The sequence below is a fragment of the Mytilus californianus genome, unplaced genomic scaffold (assembly GCF_021869535.1).
Source record: "Mytilus californianus isolate M0D057914Y unplaced genomic scaffold, xbMytCali1.0.p SCAF_4, whole genome shotgun sequence".
Classification (NCBI taxonomy): Eukaryota; Metazoa; Mollusca; class Bivalvia; order Mytilida; family Mytilidae; genus Mytilus; species Mytilus californianus.
The window spans coordinates 125,468,305-125,494,225 of record NW_026262690.1 but is presented as its reverse complement, the minus strand read 5'-3'; the positions used below and the strand labels follow the sequence as shown (position 1 = coordinate 125,494,225).

The 25,921-nt window shown below is 31.6% G+C and overlaps 2 protein-coding genes across 7 annotated transcripts in view; one reads left to right on the top strand and one right to left on the bottom strand.

The window, feature by feature from the left end:
- Positions 1–3,229, top strand: part of LOC127739355 (centrosomal protein of 128 kDa-like) — a 29,857-nt gene extending 26,628 nt beyond the window's left edge. For all 6 annotated transcript variants that reach the window (XM_052251047.1, XM_052251043.1, XM_052251046.1 and 3 more), the window contains 3 exons: positions 459–575; positions 1,318–1,425; positions 1,753–3,229. In XM_052251047.1, the coding sequence (XP_052107007.1) occupies positions 459–575; positions 1,318–1,425; positions 1,753–1,902 (375 nt within the window). In that variant the 3' untranslated portion in view covers positions 1,903–3,229. The remainder of the gene's footprint in view (positions 1–458; positions 576–1,317; positions 1,426–1,752) is intronic.
- A 5,594-nt stretch (positions 3,230–8,823) lies between these two features.
- Positions 8,824–24,460, bottom strand: LOC127739352 (iron-sulfur cluster assembly 2 homolog, mitochondrial-like). Its single transcript, XM_052251040.1, has 4 exons — positions 24,342–24,460; positions 13,444–13,546; positions 11,154–11,272; positions 8,824–9,064 (listed from the first exon to the last, which is right to left on the bottom strand). The coding sequence occupies exons 1-4, from the start codon at positions 24,413–24,415 to the stop codon at positions 8,890–8,892; spliced, it is 471 nt and encodes a 156-aa protein (XP_052107000.1). The 5' UTR covers positions 24,416–24,460; the 3' UTR covers positions 8,824–8,889.
- Between the last annotated feature and the right edge of the window lie 1,461 nt (positions 24,461–25,921).

Genomic DNA, 25,921 nt, shown 5'->3' with positions numbered 1-25,921 from the left:
TAGGCCGAAATTAGCCCTTAGTGGACCTTCTCCTTTAATGTGGTTAAACAATGTTTCAGTGATTGTTTAAAGATTATAAATCAAAATAAGAAATCTAAAGGTTATTTTTTATGTCAGAAATGAATAGTTTGATACTTTATGTGTTTGTTTAATGAGGTTTTGATGGCTTTATTTATAGATTATTGCAATTTCATAGCAATAATTATTGAATGGTGGAAACCAGAGTTCCCAGGAATGATTAACCTACAAACTGACACATACTGACAAAATTTTTGAGTTTTTGTTGTTGGAAAAGACCTTAATGAAACTCAGATGATATACATGAATAAATATCTAATTCTTTTTCCCAAATATAAACCAAAAAGATAAACTAAAAAGTCAGTTGTAAACCTAATTTAGTTATTTAGTATTATTGTTTTATCATATGATTTTACACGATTTATTTTCCTTTGTTACAGGATCATATATTAGACTTGACAGATGAAATAGAACTTCGTAAAATTAGAGAAGAAGAAATTATACGATCTCATGTTATGGATAAGAAACATATCATTGATGAAATGGATGATTTAAAGGTACGTAAGGAATTCTAATGCAACGTTGTGTGTGACATAGGTTTGGAATATTTTTAGTTGAATAATGGGAGGTCACATACAACTGATGTCTAGGAATTAATGTTTTTAAGAAATAATCAGAAACCTTACAAGCCAGCTTAGAATTGAAGTGCTTATGATTGATATAAATATCTAGAAAACTTTTTAATCAAGGCATTTCACAAGCCAACAAGTACACCAAGAAAAACCAATTAATTTGGTATGACCCTCAATAAGTTTTTCCTGTATTTTTGTGTAGGAATGTGAATAATGTTTTAATTCAAGTCATGTCCTCCTTAAGTTAATACACCTTGGTGTTTTGACAACGTAGCCAAAGGAACTAAACAGTTTGTTTTAAGACTTTCACCTAGAGTTAAGGCCCTTTACAAGTAAATAGTTTCAATATCCTGTGTAGACAACATCTCTTTTCTCTGGTAATTTTTCAGGTAAATGTACAGATTACTTGAAATGCTCTTTCTTTCATCTGAGTATTTTTAATAGACAAATAAATGAAGTATTTGATAGAATATGCTTTAGTTATATTCAAATAAACATTAATATATGCATAAAATCATTTTGTTACTATCATTTTATCAGAGTAACAAAAGTTTTTTTTCTTGAACGGAAAGTGTATTTTTTATAAAACTTACAATCATTCACCTGTTATTATGTTGATACCCAGATAGCATGATTCAATATTCATATTCTTTCATATTTTCAACAGCATGTACAAGAAGAGAAGGCTAGGATTGAGAACAGGTACCTCAAGTTACAGGATACAATGAGGGCTCTACAAGATGAAATTCAGTCGGCTAATTTTTGTGGTGCAAAGGTAAGAGTACAGGTATCCAGCTGTTTTATTTGAATGTGTATTCCTTGCACATATTTTGTTATTCAATTGAATACAACTCTACAACTCTTCTTTGGGGAAAGTTTATGATGTAAATATTTTCTAAATTATAAAAATGAATAGCTTTAGTTAATTTAGCATATGAATATATTTTTGAATAAAAAAAGGAATGAATTAACAACTTTATATAAAGTGGAAATGTGTAAAAAGGATTATAATATTAACTCTTTTTGTCTGTAAAATGCTGTATGATAATTACTGTGAAACCCCATATAGCTTATTTGAACATTCATTTTTAATATTTTTTAGATAACAGAAATAGAAAATAATATGCACAATTTACGGAAAGCCACACCTAAGAAGAAAAGAGTAAGAATACAAGACACGTCTCGTAGCCGATCAAAATCTCCACTCAGTCGAGCCAAGTCACCTCTACGACCTAAGTCCCCATTAGTCTAGTGATATTATTTATTGATAGCAATATAACTTGATAGAGATCATGGCAGCTTGTTTATTCTCAAGTATTTGCCATTATTTATTTTTTAGGCTAATTACTATGTGTAATTATATGAACACAGATGATTGTTTCATCTTTGCATTTATGTTGCAGTGGATAAACGTTGATGGAACTGTTAAATTTTGTGATACACTTAAACCAACCAATATAACCGATTGTCACATTTGATGTTGTCAAGTATCACATGACCAAGTCGCTGAATATTTTCATATGTAATCTGACGCAAGGAATGCAGAAAAAAATCATATTATAAATACATGGACCGTATGAAATCTCAAGAAAATGTAGTTGGTGACTTCACGAAGGTCAAAAAAGTCATATGACTTGACATTGTACTTCCGTCCATTTTAATCTGTTATTGATAATATATCCCATCATTCCAATGATAGCAAATGAACTTTGATTATAATATTATTGGTTGTTAGTGCATTTTTTATATATGAAGAATTTTTTTTAAAGATATTTTTAAATAAGTCTAATATTTATAGAAATTTCATTCCATTGAATTTTCTACATTCCGCCATTTAAAATTTGTGAATTTTTCCACTTTATAGAATTCCATACTTTGTTATATTGTTTTATTATTGTCTCAGAGGATTTTTATCTCCCTTTTTTCCGAAAGCTAAGTGACAAACTGAAATTAAGAAATGAATGTTATTTTGATAAATTTGTTTGTTTGTTTTGAATTGAGTCAATTAAGGAGTTCTGTTGTGTTCCTAACAATCATGGTAGGATATCTGGTAGGTCAAACATGGTTTTATTTAAAGCTAGTGTTATTTTGCATCCTCTGTAATCTTGACATTTTCAAAGGGCAAGTTTACCCATACCTTACAACTACTCTATATATTGTTGGGAGATTTTAAGCACGAGAAGACCTATTGCATCTCTATATAAACATGTTGTAAATGTTTAATCTAATATACTATGGTTTTGAATGGGTAAATATGTGCATAAATATCATTTTCACCCCTTTGAATACTGTAAATTCAGAAATTATTGTGTGCATTTATTATTGCGATTTTGTCATTTTAGACTAAAATGCAATTTTAATTTTTGCGATATTGAGAAAATCCTGTTTAATTTATATAAAAAAATTCAAAATGCGAGTTTAAATTATTGCGATTATAACCCTGTCGCATTTTTCGCAATAATAAAAACATCGCAATAATTTCTGAATTTACAGTACCTGTTTTGAGGTACATATGTATTCAGTTTATATAAGGAAGATTTAAAGAGTCTGGTCGACACCTTTTATAGAAGAAATCCCACGTGAATAGAAAAAATTGGAAGGTCTGTTAAGTACAAAAAAGTTATTTTTTTTAAATCTAGAATTCTAAACAAATGCCAGAATTCCAACAAGTCTCCTTAAGACAACACAAGAGTAGAAATTTGATCTCTTCTTTAATCTTACAAGAGTATGAAATAATATGTTTTGCCAAGCCCTCATTTCGTAAACATGTCGAGATTTAGGGGCATGCAGTAACATCTAGCAACATTATCTGTGATATATATACATGTGGAACCATACCAGTATTTGTTTTTGTATTTATGTAGATATTGTATATATACATGTAACACACAATTTTTATGATTTAGATTTTTAAAATAACATACATGAACAACAAAATCAAACAAATACCCTATAACTATTTATAATATTTGATTTTATTTATGGTAGATATTAAATGTTAGACATTTCAATAAAATATACATTGCCTTTTTAAGACCCTTAGTGCTGGATAATTTATATTTTTATAGGTAGATACAGCATTTAATTTATTTATCAGGGTGAATGAATGTTGTAAAGTGTTAATGATTCATAAACATATATTTCTGTACAATTTTATGAGTATATTTTAAAACTATAATTTTTTTAATTTTTTAAAAACTTTCCATTAATTTTTTTTTAATTTGAAATATTAATTTGCAGTCCTAATAGATAAATTCTATTTATACTATGTATTGAAAGTGAAATTTTTTTGGGGATGTCAGCTTTGCTAAAAATGATCAAATATTTGAAAAATATTTTTTTGAATTTTTTTAGCTTGGCAACAAATGTCAGCTTAGGATACTGTAGTATCGGTATACATTTAAAACACTGATGAGAATTTTACTAGTTTTTTCTATATCTGTTTAAGTTAATAGAACTGAACGTAATAATTTTATATCTGGCGGTTGTATTTATACATGCAGGAACATCTGTTTACAATGTTATGAATGTTTACATGTGAGAGTGTTTTACAAGTCTGAGAAATAAAAAATAAATTAAAATAACCGTATTTGTTTCAAATGCCATGAATAAATAGATGAAGTATATGAGGGTCTGGATGGGGATCTTCATTTGTCTTTATATTTAGCAACCCTTTTTTCTCTTCTTTATCTCTGTGGTCTATTTTTCTTTATTCTTAATTTTTTGGTCCATTTTTCTATAGTCTTGGATCATTATTCTCTATTCTGTTACCTTGGTAACCCCATCCAGACCTTGTATATGTTAATAATACAGCATCCGACAACACAAAAAACAAAAAGACATGTGGAGGTCAACATATTGTCTTCAACAGCAGACGGTCAAATTGTCAATTGCCCCAAGTCTTAAAGTTGTGAATAGAGTTAACAGAGTAATGAAGATCTGCCATAAACACAAATCCTCCAAATCACAAAAAAAACATTAAAATATGGCAAAAGACATTAAGATATGGCAAAAAACATTAAAATATGGAAAAGACATTCAGTATTCTATAATCAATTGAAAAAAATCCTGCAAAATTGTCATTGTGAAACAAACAAGCTTTATTTATATAAATACTTGCTTGAAAATAACATTGTCTCAATGTGTATAATTTTTTGATGTTGCAAACAAACTTGTCAAGATGAGATGAATTCTTTTTTTTTCGTGAAATTTTCATTGTCCAAGATGGTAATTATATAAAATAAAATGCTTCGCTGAGCGCAGCTGGATACGACCGCAGAGGTCCAACCCTGAACAGTTGGGGCAAAAATTGACACAATATTCGCGCTTGATACAGGTCTGAATTTGGATTGTAATTAAATAGTTGACACATAATAGGTTTCTGACACAGAATGAACTTAGAATTGGTTATATGATTTTAATTTATTGTGCAATACACTATGCTGTTGAATATTAACCCCCCCCCCCCCAAAAAAAATATTTGAAGAAATTTTCTTTTTAATTTCTGAAATCTGAAATGAGAAAAAATGTAGCCCCCACAAATTCTTATTTACCCCCCCCCCCCAAATTGTTTTCAACTCCCCCTTTCCCTTATTCCAAAAATAATTTCAATTCAAATTTCTAAAAGAGTTTGCAATCATAACTACTCATTTAAATACATCATAAAATATTAAAATATAAAATGACATACAGTCATGGTTAAAATTAATATTAATTAATAGTAACTTCTAAAAATAAATTTACAGCTAATCATCTCAAGATAATCATCATTTCTTAATACATAATTTACAAGCAGTGTAAGGGAGGTAATCAAACATATTTACAACAGTATTCTTTAAATGGATTGGATTACCTCCCTTACACTGCTTTTAAATTGTCTAAATTGTCCTTTAACCATAAAAACCCTTGTTTTCCCCCCTTTTTTGCCCCTAATTGCTAAATGATTTGAGCCATACCCCCCCCCCCCCCCCCATAACCACCCCTTTGTTGTATGGAAGCTTGTGGAATAGTTTCAGAGAGATTCATACACTTTAACACAAGTTATTGTCTGGAAACTGCAAAAATGCTTATTTGGGCCCCTTTTTTGGCCCCTTATTCCTAAACCTTTGGGACCATAACCCCCAAAATCAATCCCAACCTTCCTTTTGTGGTTATAAACCTTGTGTTAAAATTTTATTGATTTCTATTCACTTATACTAAAGTTATTATCCGGAAACCATTTGTCTTCGGACGACAACGTGATACCAATATACGACCAAAAAAATTTTAATTTTTGCGGTCGTATAAAAACACCATGTGGGTCACCCAGCAAGGAAATCTAACATTCATTATACAGTTACACACAAATATCAGCTCGATATCTATAAGGAGAAAAAAACAGCCAACTTTGTAATTTTTCAGTCTTAGTGCTTTACAGGTCAAAAGTAGGTCGGCTTGTACAAAACACACAAGGAATTGTTACCACCAAACCTGCTACACAACTACTCTAAAAAGTAGCTACCAGTAGATGTTTACAAAGATAGGCTTTAAAACTACCATGGTTTTCTGTTTTATATCATTGTTCTGCACAAGCTAAGGCAAGGACTTTTATGATATGGCAAGGTCATGGACATTATATTTCCTTCAAGCATGTGCAACAGTTATGCAAGCATGTAAGGAAAAGTGAGATGAGGTATGACCACAGTAAATTCAAAAACATTTGCGATAATTGGATTGTTGAGATTCGAATGAATAAATGCAAATACTAAACTATGACCAACACACAGTATCAATACATTTATTAAACTGATTTCATCTTCAGTCAATCTAAGGATACAAACTTTGGTCATTGGCAAAAAAATTCATAGTCTAACTGGACTTATAATATGATAAGATGAATGATGTCCGTGTGTCATGTTTGGCCATCAACATTTTGGTTTCCAGACAATATCTTTTGAGCCATACACAATATCTTGAACCAACTTGGCTGGATAATGCCCCTATTGATTTTTGGGTCAGTAGGTCAAAAGTCAAAGTTACAGGTACTATAAATAGACTTAAATTTGGGGAAAGTTTCTTTTTGGGGGAAAATATCATTTAAACATATACAACCATCACCAAAAATTACCTTCAAATGACCTTTGACCAAACACAAAGAAACAACTCATGGTCCAGAAAGCTTGGTAGTTGAATGTTTACTGTGGCTGCTCACATTATTCTGACTTAACTGACCATTCATTGTTCTTACTTCTAAATCGTGTTTGCCTCATGGAGAAGCAGATACTAATTTCAAGGTTTTGGTTTTAACTATCCTGGGATCAAACCCGTAACCTCATGTACTCACTTCAAGCACACTACCATAAAAAAGACCAACAGGGTACTTCTGATTTCTTTATCAAAAGTTTAATGCTGATAAGGAAATTTATGAAACAAGGTTCTTTAATTGAAATTTAAAATTATCAATTTAAATTGTTTACTCCCCTTCACAACTAGTTTGTCCAATACAGGATCAAGTCACAGATTACAACAGATATATTCCTAAAATTGAGAATGGAAATGGGGAATGTGTCAAAGAGACAACAACCCGACCACAGAGCAGACAACAGCCGAAGGCCACCAATGGGTCTTCAATGCAGCGAGAAACTCCCGCACCCGGAGGCGTCCTTCAGCTGGCCCCTGAACAAATATGTATACTAGTTCAGTGATAATGGACGTCATACTAAACTCCAAATTATACACAAGAAACTAAAATTAAAAATGATACAAGACTAACAAAGGCCAGAGGCTCCTGACTTGGGACAGGCGCAAAAATGTGGCGGGGTTAAACATGTTTTTTGAGATCTCAACCCTCCCCCTATACCTCTAGCCAATGTAGAAAAAACAAACGTACAACAGTACGCACAGTAAAACTCAGTTTAAGAATAGTCCGAGTCCGATGTCAGAATAGGAAACAAAAGAAAATAAACAAAATGACAATAATACATAAATAACAACAGACTACTAGCAGTTACTGACATGCCAGCTCCAGACCTCAATTAAACTGATTGAAAGATTATGTCTTCATCATATGAATATCAGGCACAATCCCTCCTGTTAGGGGTTTAGTATTATACCGTCATAAAATATATGAGAAGAACATAACCCGTGTCATGCCAACAACTGGTTTTAGAATAAATATGTTTAATTCTGATGCAAAGACCCTATAAGTGAATCAATATTAAAGCCAAAATATGCAATCTTTAATGACCTGACAACAGTATCGTAACTATATCCCTTCTTAATAAGTCTGTTTAAAGGTTTTGTAGCTTTTGAGGTGAATACTGACATTTTTGTGCTTTGTAAAGAATATTACCATAAAAGATTGGATGTGAAATACCCGAACGTATAAGATGTCTGCATGTTGAGTTATATTTACGAATGACGTCCTTATACCGATAAAATTTAGTAAATGTTTTGACTAGTTTATGATATCGAAAACCCTGGTGTAATAATTTTTCAGTAATACATAAATTTCTCTCGCTAAAATCTAATATCTCTTTGTTATAAACACAATCATATTTCATTTTCCACCTTCATTATTCTCAGAATGGCCTATAATTTTCGTATGATTGTTTGTGAATATTTCTTTATTGTTTTTTCTTTAATTCTTTATATTTGTATTTTTTTTTATGATTTATAACCAAAATTTTTCAATAAATAATTTGGGTGCCAAATGTAGAGGTAGACATTGTTTCCTCTGTTTAAGTAGCGGCTGGAGTGTCCGAGTGGTCAAAGTAGTTTATCTACAGTGGTCACTAGCTTTTGCCTGTCAACACAGGTTGTGAGAACCCCCTCATTGTAAGGTGGATTTAAATCCAATCTTAATTGGCTAGAATTGATAGTTTTAATGAGAAAGGTATATGGTGATTCAGGTACTCTTGCTTCCTCTGGCAATAAAAACTGACTGCTATGATATAGTGTGCTGAAAGTGACAATTAACACCAACAATCAATCCTTATTCTGGAGGACACAAGCTTATTCAAGTTTAAGCAGGGTGCTATTATTCGTTTGTGTAATTCACTGCCATGAGTGATTTTAAACTTTATCAACCACAATCAACACCATTCACAATCGTGACTGAATTTTTTCAAATGAGATTTTAAACTGAGTCCCATTGTGTCATTTGTTCTATAGATTTGAATATCCTACACAAATATAACTAATAAATTATTTATTTCTAACAACAAGGTAACAGACAAACATTCAATTAAACAATCAAATATCACAATTTTAAGGAAAACGAGGCTCCACATGAACACCCTTGCTCAGCCTGTGGATTGTTTACTATAGCAAATGCACTCCTGATCAATTCTTCATGAAAATCTACAGTAGAACCACGAACAAATTCTAAAGAATCGTTGTCTATTGCTACTCTAACTCCATCTTTCTCTATTACACTGAAAATACAAATGGACATGTCATTAAATTATGTTTTTCCTCAAAATACTGTGGATTCATTATTATTCGTTGGATACCAATTTTCGTGGATTTCGTGGGTATCGGTGAACCACGAAATTAAAAGATCAACGAATGACAAATTTTCTAAAGGCTTGTATGAAGACATCGTCAAAACCACGAAATTAAATATCCACGAACACGCAAGTTTTCCTTCATCCACGAAAATTGGTACCCACGAAAATAAATGAATCCACAGTAAGAACAAAATAGTATAATGTACATGAACCTTTAATTTTCATCTATATACATTTCATTTATTCACTTACTTGCTTATAATATATTTTATCAGTAGTCAACTACAAATTTTCCTACATGACTTTTCATTCTCAATATGTGTACTTCAGTGTTATTGTGCAAAAGGAATGACGTCACACCATAAGAATAAACTACATTCCAAAATTTATATCTTTGTGTGCATCTTTCGAATCAAATTCGTAATTTATAAAAGAGATAATTCAATATCTTGAATTGGATTTGGACATGTATAAGTCAACACTTCAAAAATTATACCTCACCTAATTGACTACCATATGTATACCTCACTGAACTACCATATGTATACATAACTGAACTACCATATGTATACCTCACTGAACTACCATATGTATACCTCACTGAACTACCATATGTATACCTCACTGAACTACCATATGTATACCTCACTGAACTACCATATGTATACCTCACTGAACTACCACATGTATTTTTTTCCAGAAGACCATGAAGTCATTTTTAAACATTTGTGTATGCAACATAATACATGTAGTACATATATCTTTTGTAATGAGAAACAATGAATTTTATAAACATGATAAACAGAATAGTTTTTTAATTGCATTTTAATTGATATATGATACTTTCTTTTCCTTTTTGATAGAAAAAACGTTTTTTTTTTAGTGCTAGATATTTAGTTGGTAGATTCTGACAAGAGGACTAATATAATTGTGCAACTATAAATGACTATTTATTAAGACATAAACTGAAACAGCTGTTACTTTAATTGACTCCGGTATGAATTGAACACCTACATGTATATAAAAAAAGAAATAGGTTACATATGTTTCTTTATATTATAGTACAAAAACCAAACATTGAAGCATCGCGAGCGAACGAGCACTTCTCTTTCAAATCTTACCACTTCTCCCTACCAGTTTCAAAACGAGAAGTCACTGTCTATGATTTTGAAGTAGTGTGAGCCCTGATGTACCAGTTAAGGCTTAACATTTTCACTTTCAAAAAAATTTCACCAAACACTTTATTTTCATCTATTTTATATTCAATTTAAAAGATATCTTAAACAGCTCAGCTTTTGGCTTAGGAACTACCATATTACATTGAGTAACACCTCTCAAGGAGTAAGGAATATTATCTGATTTCAGTTTAAACTTTTAAACTAGGTACTTTGGTGCTTCCATATGCACACATTTATATCTAGAAGTAAATATTTGTGGTATTTAATTCTATTTTCAACTGTCATCCACCCAAGTTCTTTAAGTTAGGGGACTGAAGGGGATAAAGGATCTGTTTCTAAAATTAATCTTGCTGCCCTTTTTTGGAGTTTTAATATTCTTGTTATCCCTTCATTTTTACATTCTCCCCAAATAATACAACAGTAGTCGATTAGGGGCAGAATATACCCATTGTAATATGTTTTCCTAGCACTTATATCTACAAATTTTCAATGTTAAAATTAGCATAGAGCATCACATGAAATACTTATGACTTAATTAAAAATGTTAAAGTCTTTGTTTTGGTTGACAATTGCAGAGGGCAAACTAATGATTTTTATTTGTTAAAAAGAAGCATAACAGCACTAAGTTTATCTGAATGGGATGTTTACAATGACTTTTACCTGACTAAAGCCACAGAATTTCAATTTCCATGTGCATGAAATACATTTATTTATTCTACAGGTAATAATGATGCTATATATGCAAATGTTGGAATCATAAGTCTTAGACCTGCAGATTTTGAGCATTTTATGCAATTTACTTTATTAACTATAAACTTTGAACTTAAAAAGCTTACATATCATCTTTATCTACTTTTGTATCAAATTCAAACTTTGTCTGAAAACCAGAACAGCCACCACCTTCTACCACAACTCTTAGAAAAGTTCCATCATCATAACTGATTCTTTTCAATCTCTGTAAAAAAAAAGAATCAATTATATTTATTGCCAGAAAGGTTTGTTGAATAAAAAAGTTCAATCAGAAAACTGTGAAATCCTTTGTTCTATGGATGTAAGGAGCCTCAGTGGCTGAATGGTCTAAGTAGACATTTTCGAAAACTTATCGATACTGACGCTTACACCTATGCCTAGGACGACAGGTAACCTTTTTGAGAAGGGTCATCTCAAAGTGTACAATGATCACAGGCATTTATAAAATATTTATCTAATTTGCATTTTAAATACTGTATACAATTTGTTTTTCTCAATAATTTGTTAATCTATTAGCTCTGTTTTGAAGCTGAGAATTGACCGATCTTCACATTATACTTTGTAAAAAAGGGGGAGGCTTTGTGTAAATTAATAGAACTTTACATAGAAATTCGGATTCTACTTCGTCCAAATTATCTCTTCATTTTCCTTTTCAATATTGAAAATGATAGCCATTGTAGGGATGACGCGCTGTCAATTTAGCTCTTGAAAACTGGCATAATTATGATCCTTACACGGCAGTTGAATTCTAAAAGACAAATGTATCTACTGGCTATAAGGCATCATGTAATGTACTTTGAGGCCTTTCGTCAATTAAAACTGATTGGTTGTGAGGGGGAATTTTCGAAAACTCAAAAAACACTAAAAAACTCTATTTATGTATTTTGTAGAAGGGAAGACTAAACATTTGCAGAGGTTGAAGACTAAATACCCTAGATAACACTAAAAAAAAATTTTTTTAAGTTATGCATTTTAAAGATTCACTTTCAAGGTCAAGGGCTTTTAGTAAAAATTCAGGGGTATCACTATGATAGTGAACAGTGCATGTGTCCGACTTTTTTTCACTGAAAAATGAGTGAACGAAAGTAGAAAAAATACAAGTAATAAATACACATCCAGTTTAAACATTTGAAGTAGCAGGAAGCTTTTCTTTTGTTATTCAAACACACCTACTCAACTATTTTGGCACAAAAGAAAGGTATTTCACATGACCTATATATTTCATGTTTTGGTGGTCTGAATTTGTAATGTTATCATATCAAAATGTAGCCTAAATATATACAAATAAGGGATCTGAAGCGAGATGATGTAACACAGTTTTGCTTTATACGTTTTCTGGACAAAAAAGTCAAACCATACATGCTTGAACGTAACAAGTTGTACCCGATTTTCGCATTGATAAGATTTTCACTACAGAATAATGAATTTATATGTTTCTTACCTCTGCTGAGTCCGACTAAGTTTTACGAGGTTATTTATTCAGTATATTTTGACATTTTGATACAGTCCCTCTATTTTTTTAGTCAGTGTAGGTATCGGTGTCGGTATACGTGTCCGTGTAGATGACTTTTTCGAAAATGTCTAGTAGTCATACTACTAACTCACTAGCCTGTCAACACTGAGGTTGTTAGTTCGAATCCCGCAAGGGGCAGGTGTGCTCGACTCCAATCTTAATTGACTAGGATTGTCAGTTTTCCTATCATAGGTGCTCAGGTTTCCGCCACCAATAAAAACTGACCACCACAAAATAGCACAATAGTGTTGAAAGTGGCGTTAAACACCAAATAATCAATCAATTAATCTATAGATGTATGATAAACATTTTTATCCTGTTAAAAGACAAATAAAAAAGACAAATAAAAGCTGAAGATTTTCATGAAAAAAAAACACATTGTAGCAATGATATGAAACCAAATCAATAACTAACATTAATCACACTTTGACTTATAACTCATATCGCCAGGACTTTCGCTAATAATAACTTACATTAATCACACTTTGACTTATAACTCATATCGCCAGGACTTTGGCTAATAATAACTTACATTTAGTGCACTTTGACTTATAACTCATATCGCCAGGACTTTGGCTAATAATAACTTACATTTAGTGCACTTTAACTTATAACTCATATCGCAAGGACTTTGCTAATAATAACTTTCATTAAGTGCACTTTGAATCATAACTCATATCGACAGGACTTTGGCTAATAATAACTTATATTTAGTGCACTTTGACTCAGAACTCATATCGCCAGGACTTTGGCTAATAATAACTTACATTTAGTGAATTATCAAAGGCTCACATTTATTGGACTATTTTTACTAAACAAAAACTCACATTTATTGCACTACATGTATGTAATCAATAACTTACATTTATTGCACTTTGGCTAAGACGGAGGGCTTCACTGGATTGTTCACTCTCAACTTGTTCAGTCTCATTCTTAGTTGATGCATATCTTATTCCAGACAAATTTCTGAAAATAGAAAAATAGATGTTAATACTTTTATTCCATACTGGATTTTAACAGATTAGACAAAATTGAAAAAAATTCTCATTAAAATTTATTTTAAAACATTGAAAAGTTGAAGACATTTTTTCTAAAGTTTTAAGGTCCCAGGTTCCATTAATGGTAATTTTCTTATAAATACTAAGGTAGCCTCATGCATAATTTGCCACAAGTGTCAATTGGTTTTTGGTGAATCTCTTTAATTACCGTATATATATTTTGTACATTTGGTAAATGCTAGAGTTACCTAAATAACATACCTAACAGCTTTAATATATATGATATGAGTAATTATATAATAACATATTTTTAAAATTAGTAAATTTTAGTTTGTTCCAACCGTTTACAGAGAATTACACAACAAAAGTATGGTTTCCTGTAAGAGCTACAGATTAAGAGAGACCAGTGCAGCCACTACATTTTTAAATTTTTTTTTATTGTTTAATCAGTCTGCACAAAAATCTTTTCCAACTTCTAGTCTGAAGACCAATATTCTGACAATTTTCTTATGTGTCTAAAAGTTATGTTAATACTTAGTAGTCCGAATGAAATTTTACAAATCTTGGGCAGGGCACTAGTGGCTAATGATGCAGACTGTTTATTGTCATTTTTATTTGCAGAATTGATTATGTTGCAGTAAGAAAGAATAAATAAATGTATACTTGTCTCCCACTTCAATTGATAAAGAAAATGAGAAAATACCAGAAGTAAAACATGCAAAATCATTAAATCTATTTTCATTTTAACTTTCAAAGTAAAATGGGTGATGTTTACATATTCTTACAAAACAAAATCATGAACAAAGACATTTTCTCTGTAATTTTACTTGTTATTAATAAAGTGCCTGTACAAATCAACAAGCTAATATACAAATGAAGTCATTGAAGTACAGAGAAAGAATTTATGATTCATATTTAAATATTTATAAAAGAACAGAATTCCAATGTCCCCCGCGTTGCACATATTTTATCTTTCCAAGGTACAAGGGCAATAACTATAAAAAGCACTTTTTTGTTTGTTCCTTAAAACTTTTTATTAATATCTAAGAGAAATGAAGGCTTCAGTGCAAATGCAAGATGATTTCCATTATAATTAATATATCCAAGGGGCATAACTCGTTAACAATATTTGATCAGCACTTATTTTCGAAATTGTCAAAGACATTGCTGATATAAACCTATGATATAAGTTTCATAAAATTCTGGCAATAATTGTACACATGAGAACACTGAAAATGCAATTTTCCATATAATCAATATTTTCAAGGGGCATATTAAACTCTTTAAAAAATAATTGATCGGCACTGATTTTTGAACCCATCAAAGACATTGATATAAACCTATAATATAAATTTCATAAAAATCTGGCTAGAATTGTACACATTAGAGTGCTCATAAGGCAATTTTCCATATAATTAATATTTTCAAGGGGCATAACTCTTTTAAAATTTAATGATTGTCACTGATTTTTGAACTCGTCAAAGACATTGCTGATATAAACCTATGATATAAGTTTTATAAAAATCTGGCAAGAATTGTACACATGAGAGCGCTAACAATGCAATTTTCCATATAATTAATGTTTCCAAGGGACATAACTCTTTTAAAAATTAATGATCGGCACTGATTTTCGAGGTTGTCCAAGACATTGCTGATATAAACCTATGATATAAGTTTTATAAAAATCTGGCAAGAATTGAACACTAACAATGCAATTTTCCATATAATTAATGTTTCCAAGGGACATAACTCTTTTAAAAATTAATGATCAGCACTGGTTATGGAACTAGTCCAAGACATTGCTGATATAAACTTATGATATAAGTTTTATAAAAATCTGGCAAGAATTTTAGATGTGAGAGCGCTAACAAGACCGGACAGACGCCCGGTGTTTCTATGTTCCCCGTGCGGGGGACAAAAATTACACAATCATCATCTAACTAACATAGTAAATCGAAGTATTTTTAGGGGTTAAGCTTTGTTATACATCCTGGCCAAGTTTACTGAGGTAATAAGTTTGTTAAACTGAGCCTAGTTATCACAGAACCAAGAGATACATGTAGTCACTGAAAACTTACATTGATATCAGTGTGGATTAATTGATTGTTGCTGTCTTATTATGTCCAGTGGCATACATAATATTCAGGACGTCACAGATACCAATGTGAAAATGAATGCCATGTTTTTACTTTCATTCATATTGTAAAATGATAGTTTTATTGTTTTCACATTGATTCACATACAAGTATTTTCTTCATAAAATTTAAGTGAATATGCTAGTCAAAGATTATTTTACATAATAATTAATATCAGAGACATATATACACATATATGTCTCTGATAATACTGAACATATTTTAGAAACATTTGAGAAAATCAGCTGTAAGTTTTAACTAGGATGTAAGATTAGGTATGGCAAACCAATGAGAGATAACTCCAAATTACCTTAAATAATTGTTCCCAGATGTGTGTAAAAATAAAATCTTTGGGTGACCTCCGATTACGGCCTTCTATTAACTTGTTAAGTCTCAGAAGGTTCTGATTGCTTTTGATAGATATCTTATGAATATTCATGATTCTGTATAATTTTATTATGATTTTCGGGAATACGATGAAATATTTGAGGTACAAACAAGGATTTGAAAGTTACATTCGTTTCAAAAAAATACAAGGGAATGTTATACAGCCATAACATGTACTTTTTTATTAAGTTTAATATATCAATTAAATAATTAGGTCCAATAAATAAATCTAGATAGCTGTGTTCAAATCAAAATTAATTTTTATAAATAACCCTCCTTTTTGTGTATACATAGTTATTTCCCTTCAATGGACAACTTTTGGTTTAGTTTTGATTGGAAATCAGCGTGATAGTTTTTTTTTTGGCATTATACAGCCAGTTTATTGCGATTTAAAGATAGTTTAACCATTTGCCATTGCACACGAGATAGTAAGGATACTGAATAATGTGGTTTAACAACAATCAATATATGTATTTTCAACATGTTCATCTAAAAACATACATAGGAATCCATGCAGTAGCGACAGTTCACTTTGTCTGCTATTCACAGTTAAGGTTTTAGAAAAAAAACCAACATGGCAATTCATTCCCTTGTCATCAATTCTCCCCTGTCTTCCATCCCATATTGATACAAGTAGATTCCCCTACCCCCTTTCCCTGACTGCCACTTTCCAAGTTGAAAGTTATATTAATTATTATACAAATACTATTTGTCTTAGAATAATTAATTTAACTTTCAAAATAATATTAATATGACCCTATTTTTCAGACTGTATTTAACAGTAAACTCTAAAGATATTATTTTTTTTATACATTTTTGTGTGTGTGTGTGTGTGTGTGATCACATTAGGGAGCTACCTTTTGATTTTTAGGGGGGGGGGGGGGGGGGGGGGCTAGGATAAAATTTGAAAAAAAAGGCAGGACAGGAGTTTTGAGTAAAAAAAAAGGCAGGATGAGCAACTTGGCAAAAATAAAAGGCAGGATGACAATTTATGTAAAAAAAGTCAGGATAAACTAATAAAAACTAGAGGCTCTCAAGAGCCTGTGTCGCTCACCTGTATTTACTGATGCTTTGGAAATCATGTAAAATAAGGTTAAAATCATAATTAATAGTATTAGATATTAGATATTATAATGATATCTAAGATAATAACAAAAAACTGCAAAATTTTTGTAAAATTACTAACTCAGGGGCAGCAACCCAACAACAGGTTGTGGGATTCATCTGAAAATTTCAGGGCAGATAAATCTAAATCTGATGAACATTTTTGCCACCTGTCAGATTTGCTCTAAAAGCTTTAGTTTCACAGATATAAACCAAAAACTGCATTTTACCCCTATGTTCTATTTTTAACCAAGTCGCCCATGATGGTTGGAAGGCGGGGTCATCGGACAAATTTTTTAAACTAGATACCCTAATAATGATTATGGCCAAGTATGGTTAAATTTGTCTCAGTAGTTTCAGAGAAGAAGATTTTTGTAAGAGATTACAAAAATTTACAAAAAATTGTTAAAAATTGACTATTAAGGGCAATAACTCCTAAAGGGGTCGACTGACAATTTTGGTCATGACAACTTATTTGTAGATCTTACTTTGCAGAACATTATTGCTGTTTACAGTTTATCTCTATCTATAATAATATTCAAGATAATAACCAAAAACTGCAAAATTTCCTTAAAATTAACAATTCAGGGGCAGCAACCCAACAACAGGTTGTCAGATTTGTCTGAAAATTTCAAGGCAGATAGATCTTGACCTGATAATCAGTTTTACCCTATGTCAGATTTACTCTAAATACTTTGGTTTCAGAGATATAAGCCAAAATCTACATTTTACCCCTATGTTCTATTTTTAGCCATGGCGGCCATCTTGGTTGGTTGGCGGGGTCATCGGACACATTTTTAAACTAGATACTTAAATGATGATTGTGTTTAAGTTTGGGTGCATTTGGCCCAGTAGTTTCAGAGGAGAAGATTTTTGTAAAAGTTTACGGACGATGGACGACGGACGCAGGACGACGGATGCAAAGTGATGAGAAAAGCTCACTTGACCTTTCAGGTCAGGTGAGCTAAAAACTGCAAAATTTCCTTAAAATTACCAATTCAGGGGCAGCAACCCAACAACAGGTTGTCAAATTTGTCTGAAAATTTCAGGGCAGATAGATCTTGACCTGATAATCAGTTTTACCCTATGTCAGATTTACTCTAAATGCTTTGGTTTCAGAGATATAAGCCAAAATCTACATTTTACCCCTATGTTCTATTTTTAGCCATGTTGGCCATCTTGGTTGGTTGGCGGGGTCATCGGACACATTTTTTCAACTAAAATACCCTAATGATGATTGTGGCCAAGTTTGGTTAAATTTGGCCCAGTGGTTTCAGAGGAGAAGATTTTTGTAAAAAGCTAACGACGACGGACGACGACGACGACGGAAGACAGATGACGGACGCCAAGTGATGAGAAAAGCTCACTTGGCCCTTCGGCCCAGGTGAGCTAAAAAAGGCAGGACTGAATAGAGTGAAAAATAAAAAGGCAGGACAGAGATTACAACTAAAAACTAGAGGCTCTAAAGAGCCTGTGTCGCTCACCTTGGTCTATGTGCATATTAAACAAAGGACACAGATGGATTCATGACAAAATTGTGTTTTGGTGATGGTGATGTGTTTGTAGATCTTACTTTACAGAACATTCTTGCTCCTTACTATTATCTCTATCTATAATGAACTTGGCCCGGTAGTTACGGTGGAAAATATTTTGTAAAAATTTACAAAAATTTACAAAATTTATGAAAATTGTAAAAAATTGACTATAAAGGGCAATAACTCCTTAAGGGGTCAATTGACAATTTTGGTCATGTTGACTTATCTGTAGATCTAACTTTGCTGTACATTATTGCTGTTTACAGTTTATCTCTATCTATAATAATATTCAAGATAATAACCAAAAGCTTCAAAATTTTCTTAAAATTACCAATTCAGGGGCAGCAACCATACAACATGTTGCCTGATTGGTCTGAAAATTTCAGGGCAGATAGATCTTGACCTAATGAACAATTTTATCCTCATCAGATTTGCTCTAAATGCTTTGGTTTCAGAGATATGAGCCAAAAACTGCATTTTCCCCTATGTACTCTTTTTTAGCCATGTCGGCCATCTTGGTTCGCGGGCGGGATCATCGGACACATTTTTTAAACTAGATACCCTAATGATGATTGTGGACAAGTTTGGTTAAATTTGTCTTGGTAGTTTCAGAGGAGAAGATTTTTGTAAAAGATTACAAAAATTTACGAAAAATGGTTAAAAATTGACTAGAAATATAGATCTTGACCTGATAAACAATTTTACCCCATGTCAGATTTGTTCTAAATGCTTTGGTTTCAGAGATATAAGCCAAAATCTACATTTTACCCCTATGTTCTATTTTTAGCCATGGCGGCCATCTTGGTTGGTTGGCCGGGTTACCGGACACATTTTTTAAACTAGATACCCCAATGATGATTGTGGCCAAGTTTGGTCAAATTTGGCCCAGTAGTTTCAGAGGAGAAGATTTTTGTAAAAGTTAACGATGACGGACGACGACGACGACGACGGACGACTGTGGGCCAGGTGAGCTAAAAATGCAGGACAAAATTTTTTATCCTAGCCCCCCCTCAAAAATCAAATGGTAGCTCCCTTAACTGAGTTGTTGAAATTTTCCCCACATACATGTATATGTTCTTAATACAATGGCATAATTAAATAAGGGAACGTAACGGACACTTCAGCTATCAATATATACAGACTGTAAGAGGATTAGCGAGCCAAAAAACTTGAGATAATACCGAAGATGGTACTTCTCAAACCATGTTCGAAGTTCTGTTCAAGATTCGTTTTGCATGTAGTTGCACCGGAAGTGCAATTTTTTAATATGATCATGTATAGGAATACATGAATTAATCAAGTTTTACCTTGTTTACCTTGGAGCTTACCACTTTCTGTATTGATCAGTATTGAAGTAATTTCATGTCGAGAAAAAAAAAACACTAGTGAACACCATGCAATTTAATATATATCCTGAAATAATAATTATATTATATCTGGGAAGCTGCAAGTGATACTAACAACTAATGCTTGATACAGTGAAACTTGTCTAAACCAAACCCTGAATAAACTGGAAACCATGTTCTGAAGTCCCTTCATCTCAGATTCAATGCATTTTGAACTTCAGTCGTGAATGAGATTGGTTTACAGATTTCACTGTATAAATATTGTAACTGATATACAGATATGAATTTACTTTACATTTATACATACAAGTATTTACAGTGATCATGGTGATCTGACATAATTATTTTGTTTGAAATTTCTCAAATAAAAATTAATGTTATATTTATTTTCATTGTTTTCAGAGCAACAGGTATTTTAGACCTGTAGTATAATTGTTGGAAGGTTGTTGTTTATTTTTATTTATAAGCATTCACTATACATGCTATATATAAGACTAATAATATTTCATTAAATAGAATGTTAATGAAAAGGAACATTCTAATACTATCATGACTATACAAAGACAGATGACATACTTCAAAACTTTTCTCGTCTCTCATGGTACACACACACAAACATATACATTTGTATATAAAGAGTAATATTCATATTTATATTTTGTTTCTTTACATTCAAATGTTTATAAAGTTTTACTTTACATTTTCAATATACCAACTGATGTTCTAAAGAAAGGAATACATAAAGGTATCGTCATGTTATGTGACTTTGGACGATAGAATTTCATGAGAGTGGTTGACATTTTCATGCTTTATGCTTCTATTTTGACCAAAAAACTTAACATGGAGGATTGAAATTGACTAACAAGATGTAAAAGAAGCAATATAAACAAAACTATAACCCAAATGATTAAAAAATGTATTTTATTATTTTTTAAAGACAAAAGAGATGAAACAGTTTTTCTAGAAAAGGAAATAAAATGCTTCGCTGGGGCGCAGCTTGATACGACCGCAGAGGTCGAACCCTGAACAGTTGGGGCAAGTATGGACACAACATTCAATCTTGATACAGCTCTGAATTTGGATTGTTATTAAATATTTGACACAGCATAGGTTTCTGACACAGAAAGAATGTGGTCTAAGAACTTGAATTTTTTTAATTTACACCTATTATGGTCCAATGTCCAAAATCAAAATACATGGTTAGATTCAGCATATCAAAGAACCCCATATTTTCAATTTTTGTTAAAATCAAACAAAGTTTAATTTTGGACCCCAACTTGGACAAACTTGAAAACTGGGCCCATAATCAAAAATCTAAACACATGTTTAGATTCAGCATATCAAAGAACCTAAAGAATTCAATTTTTGCTAAAATCAAACTAAGTTTAATTTTGGACCCTTTGGACCTTAATGTAGACCAATTTAAAACGGGACTTAAAATTAAAAATCTAAATACACGGTTAGATTTGGAATATCAAAGAACCCCAATAATTCAATTTTTGATGAAATCAAACAAAGTTTAATTTTGGACCCTTTTGACCTCAATATGAACCAATTTGATAGCGGGGCCCACAAATAAAAAATCTAAATTCATGGTTAGATTCAGCATATCAAAGAACCCCATATATTCAATTTTTGTTGAAATCAAAAAAAGTTTAATTTTGGACCCCAACTTGGACCAACTTGAAAACTGGGCCCATAATCAAAAATCTAAACACATGTTTAGATTCAGCATATCAAAGAACCCCAAGAATTCAATTTTTGTTAAAATCAAACTAAGTTTAATTTTGGACCCTTTGGACCTCAATGAAGACCAATTTAAAAAACGGGACCAAAATTAAAAATCTAAAAAAACGGTTAGATTTGGCATATCAAAGAACCCCAATAATTCAATTTTTGATGAAATCAAACAAAGTTAAATTTTGGACCCTTTTGACCTCAATATGAACCAATTTGATAGCGGGGCCTAAAAATTAAAAATCTAAATACATGGTTAGATTCAGCATATCAAAGAACCCCATATTTTCAATTTTTGTTGAAATCAAACAAAGTTTAATTTTGGACCCCAACTTGGACCAACTTGAAAACTGGGCCCATAATCAAAAATCAAAACACATATGTTTAGATTCAGCATATCAAAGAACCCCAAGAATTCAATTTTTGTTAAAATCAAACTAAGTTTAATTTTGGACCCTTTGGACCTTAATGTAGACCAATTTAAAAAACAGGACCCAAAATTAAAAATCTAAATACACGGTTAGATTTGGAATATCAAAGAACCCCAATAATTCAATTTTTGATGAAATCAAACAAAGTTTAATTTTGGACCCTTTTGACCTCAATATGAACCAATTTGATAACGGGGTCCACAAATAAAAAATCTAAATACATGGTTAGATTCAGCATATCAAAGAACCCCATATATTCAATTTTTGTTGAAATCAAACAAAGTTTAATTTTGGACCCCAATTTGGACCAACTTGAAAACTGGGCCAAAAATCAAAAATCTTAATACATGTTTAGATTCAGCATATCAAAGAACCTCGTATATTCAATTTTTGCTAAAATCAAACAAAGTTTAATTTTGGACCCTTTGGACCTTAATGTAGACCAATTTGAAAACTGGACCCAAAACTAAAAATCTAAATACACTGTTAGATTCGGCATAACAAATAAATAAATGTGATCAAAGATTTTACAAATCTAATGCGCCATACTGTGCAATTAAAGATTACTTCTTGAAATTTTTCAATATTTGAAATTTGAAAAAAAAATAATATTTGAAGAATAATTCTTTTTAATTTCTGAAATCTGAAATGAGAAAAAATTGACCCCCCACAATTTCTTTTTACTGCCCCCCCCCCCCCCCCCCCCCCCCCTTTTTTCCCCAAAAAAATTCTTTCCCTCAAGATATGGTCATAATCTCAATTCAAATTTCCAATGGAGTTGGCAACCATAATTACCCATTTAAATTTACCATAGTGCTAACTTAATCTATTTTATAATAGAATTAAAAATATAGTGTCAAATCTTTCATATGGATTTTTTTGTAAAAAAAAAAGATGCAACATTTGCAGATATTTTTACTGGTCTTCCTTTATAAATATGCATTTCTTTAAACATAATTTAAAAGCAGTGTAAGGGAAGTAACCAAAACGTTGTATTTGGATTACCTCCCTTACACTGTTTTAAATTATCTTTATTGTTCATTAACCATTACTTTATACATAATTTAAAAGCAGTGTAAGGGAGATAATTTCAATGATGTATTTGATTTATCTCCCTTACACTGCTTTAAATTATGTTTTGTACTAAAGTATTTGTCCATTAACCAGGACAACCTTGTTTTTCCCCCTTTTTTGCCCCTAATTCCTAAACGGTTTGAGCCATAACCCCCAAAGCAAATCCTAACCATCCCTTTGTGGTATGGAAACTTGTAGTATAATTTCAGAGAGATCCATACACCGTTCCACAGTTATTGTCTGGAAACTAGAAAATGCTTATTTTTGGACCCTTTTTGGCCCCTAATTCCTTAACTGTTGGTACCATAACCCCCAAAATCAATCCCAACCTTCCTTTTGTGGTATTTAACCTTATGGTCAAATTTCAAAAAGATCCATTCACTTAAACTAAAGTTAGAGTGCGAAAAACCAATGTGTCTTCGGACGACGACGCCGGACAACGACGACGACGACGACGACACCGGACGACGACGACGACGCCAACGTCATACCAATATACGACCACAAAATTTTTTTGCGGTCGTATAAAAATTACCATTTTCACAATGCCTTTAAAATGAGGTAAAGTTTTCTTAGATCAGTTGATTTTAAAAAAATCACTTTCCGTACCTAGTAAGATAATCAAAATAAAATATTCTATAATGTCAGTCCTGTTTTGTTCTTTTTTGTACTGTTAAAATCGATGATTTCATATTGAATTATGAAATCATATCAACAACGACCAAGGTTAAAATATCCAAATGATTAAACACTAAACAGTAAATATTAGATCTATTGTTAGTTAAAACAAAATTTAAAGTTATAACGGGACTAGTATACTAACTAGTCCCAGGTTTTAAAACGGTAATTTTTCATTTTATTTTTTAGATCTTTGGCAAGATGGAAAAAAAATAATTTTTGAGCATAGAAAAGGACTAACTGCAAATAAAAGTTTTAAGTTACAAAAATATACGGGAAGACCGTTTTCGAAGAAACATCTTTAACTTCAAAATGTTATGAAGTTTTTGTTTATACTTGTATTTTGTGAGGTTTTGTCTTCTAATTGTGCAGAGAGCCGAATATGACACTTTTTTCAAGAGAGATGTCATTTTGTTTACTTCATTCCATCAAGAGTTGTATCCCTTTCAGCTCATACTTAGGCTAAATACCGAAAGAAAATACTGCATACAATCACGGAACATAACGGACTGAACTTTTACACACAAAGCTTTAAGCACAAAGTCGCAAGGCATTGTTGGATCCTTTTTGTGCTTTTTATGATCGGAATTTCTCAAACTAAACACATTATTGCATTTGTAACAAACTGAACTGTACTTCTCGTATTTTTAATTTTCCTCAGTCCCATCTCGGACTAAATACATGCTTTATAATCATAAATATATTGGTCCGGCCCAGCTTCCATTGGTGGTGATTGTCAGGCTTATGAAGTGAATATTTCAGATAGCTCGACACGCACATGTTAATACTAACGTTTCAGAATTTTTTTAAATGAATGTACATATGTTTGTTGTTAAAAACCCAGTACTTGAAGGAGGGCATAAAGGTCCCGCTTCAATTTTCCGCAACTAAGTTTTCTAGCATGCCAGGAACACGGGAACTTTCAATATGAAATGTTGTGTCTAGCCAGATTTAAAAGTTGTGTCTGTTCGGGGAAAACATAAAGTAACTTATTATTACAAGGACTATTATCGATAAAAAAAAATTTTTATTTTTTAAAGGGATTTTAAGCAACTAGTCCAGAGAGTTTCGGGAAAATATATCAACAAATTAGAATAATATGCAGCAAAGATTGACGACTTTTTAAATTTACCTCACTAGGCAAATTCAAACCGAACTTATTTCGATATGATCAATTTGATCATCTAATGCGAAAACATCGAGAAGACCGCGCATGCACTGAGTATACCTCGTGTATATAATTTAATCACGTTTCTATATTTGTTCTTAATAAAAAAAAATATTATGAATAATCAGTTTGTATGTACGATTGCATGTGTTGTTTGTGTGAATTGATGAACTTTGTGATTTTAATTGACTTATATACTCTATATGAGCCCTTTAATTAGAAATACTGAAGAAATATTGATTTGTTCAAATACTTCGAGACGACCTTTTTAAAATTCATTAGAGATAGTAAAATCTTTTAAGGGGCATTAACTACGAGATATACAAAAAAATCAAAATATTTTCTTTTCAATCATTACTGAAAGTGAAATAGTGAAATAATAATTCGTTTTTAGCAGCCAGTTTGGTTCAATTTTGACAAAATAAGCTAAGAAACATCGCTAATGAATTATTTACTTGCAAGTGAATAATTTGACATCATTGAATCCGCATTCATCATTCATGTGACCTTCAATTTCATCCCTTAGCAGGTGATGGGTTAAACACGCACTAGGCGTGTTTAGCTATTAAAAGGAAAAGAATGTCAAAATTGAAAAAGAAACTAGGTTTAACAATTTCGTAGACTGATTCGATCAACAAAAACTTATTCTTATACAGGTAAAAACGATGATTAACATAATTGTTTAACCTATGATATGAAATCAAAAAGACCTAGAAAAATCCAATTGCACGTGCTCACTATCTATTTA

Bases quoted from the DNA above. Each gene is read 5' to 3' on its own strand.
- LOC127739352 (XM_052251040.1), bottom strand. From the start codon at position 24,415: ATGACATCTCTCTTGAAAAAAGTGTCATATTCGGCTCTCTGCACAATT. The intron at 13,547-24,341 runs GTATAAACAAAA...TTCTATTTTCAG, and splicing joins CAAAACCTCACAAAATACAA to AAATTTGTCTGGAATAAGAT. The intron at 9,065-11,153 runs GTAAGCTTTTTA...TTGTATTTTCAG, and splicing joins AAAGTAGATAAAGATGATAT to TGTAATAGAGAAAGATGGAG.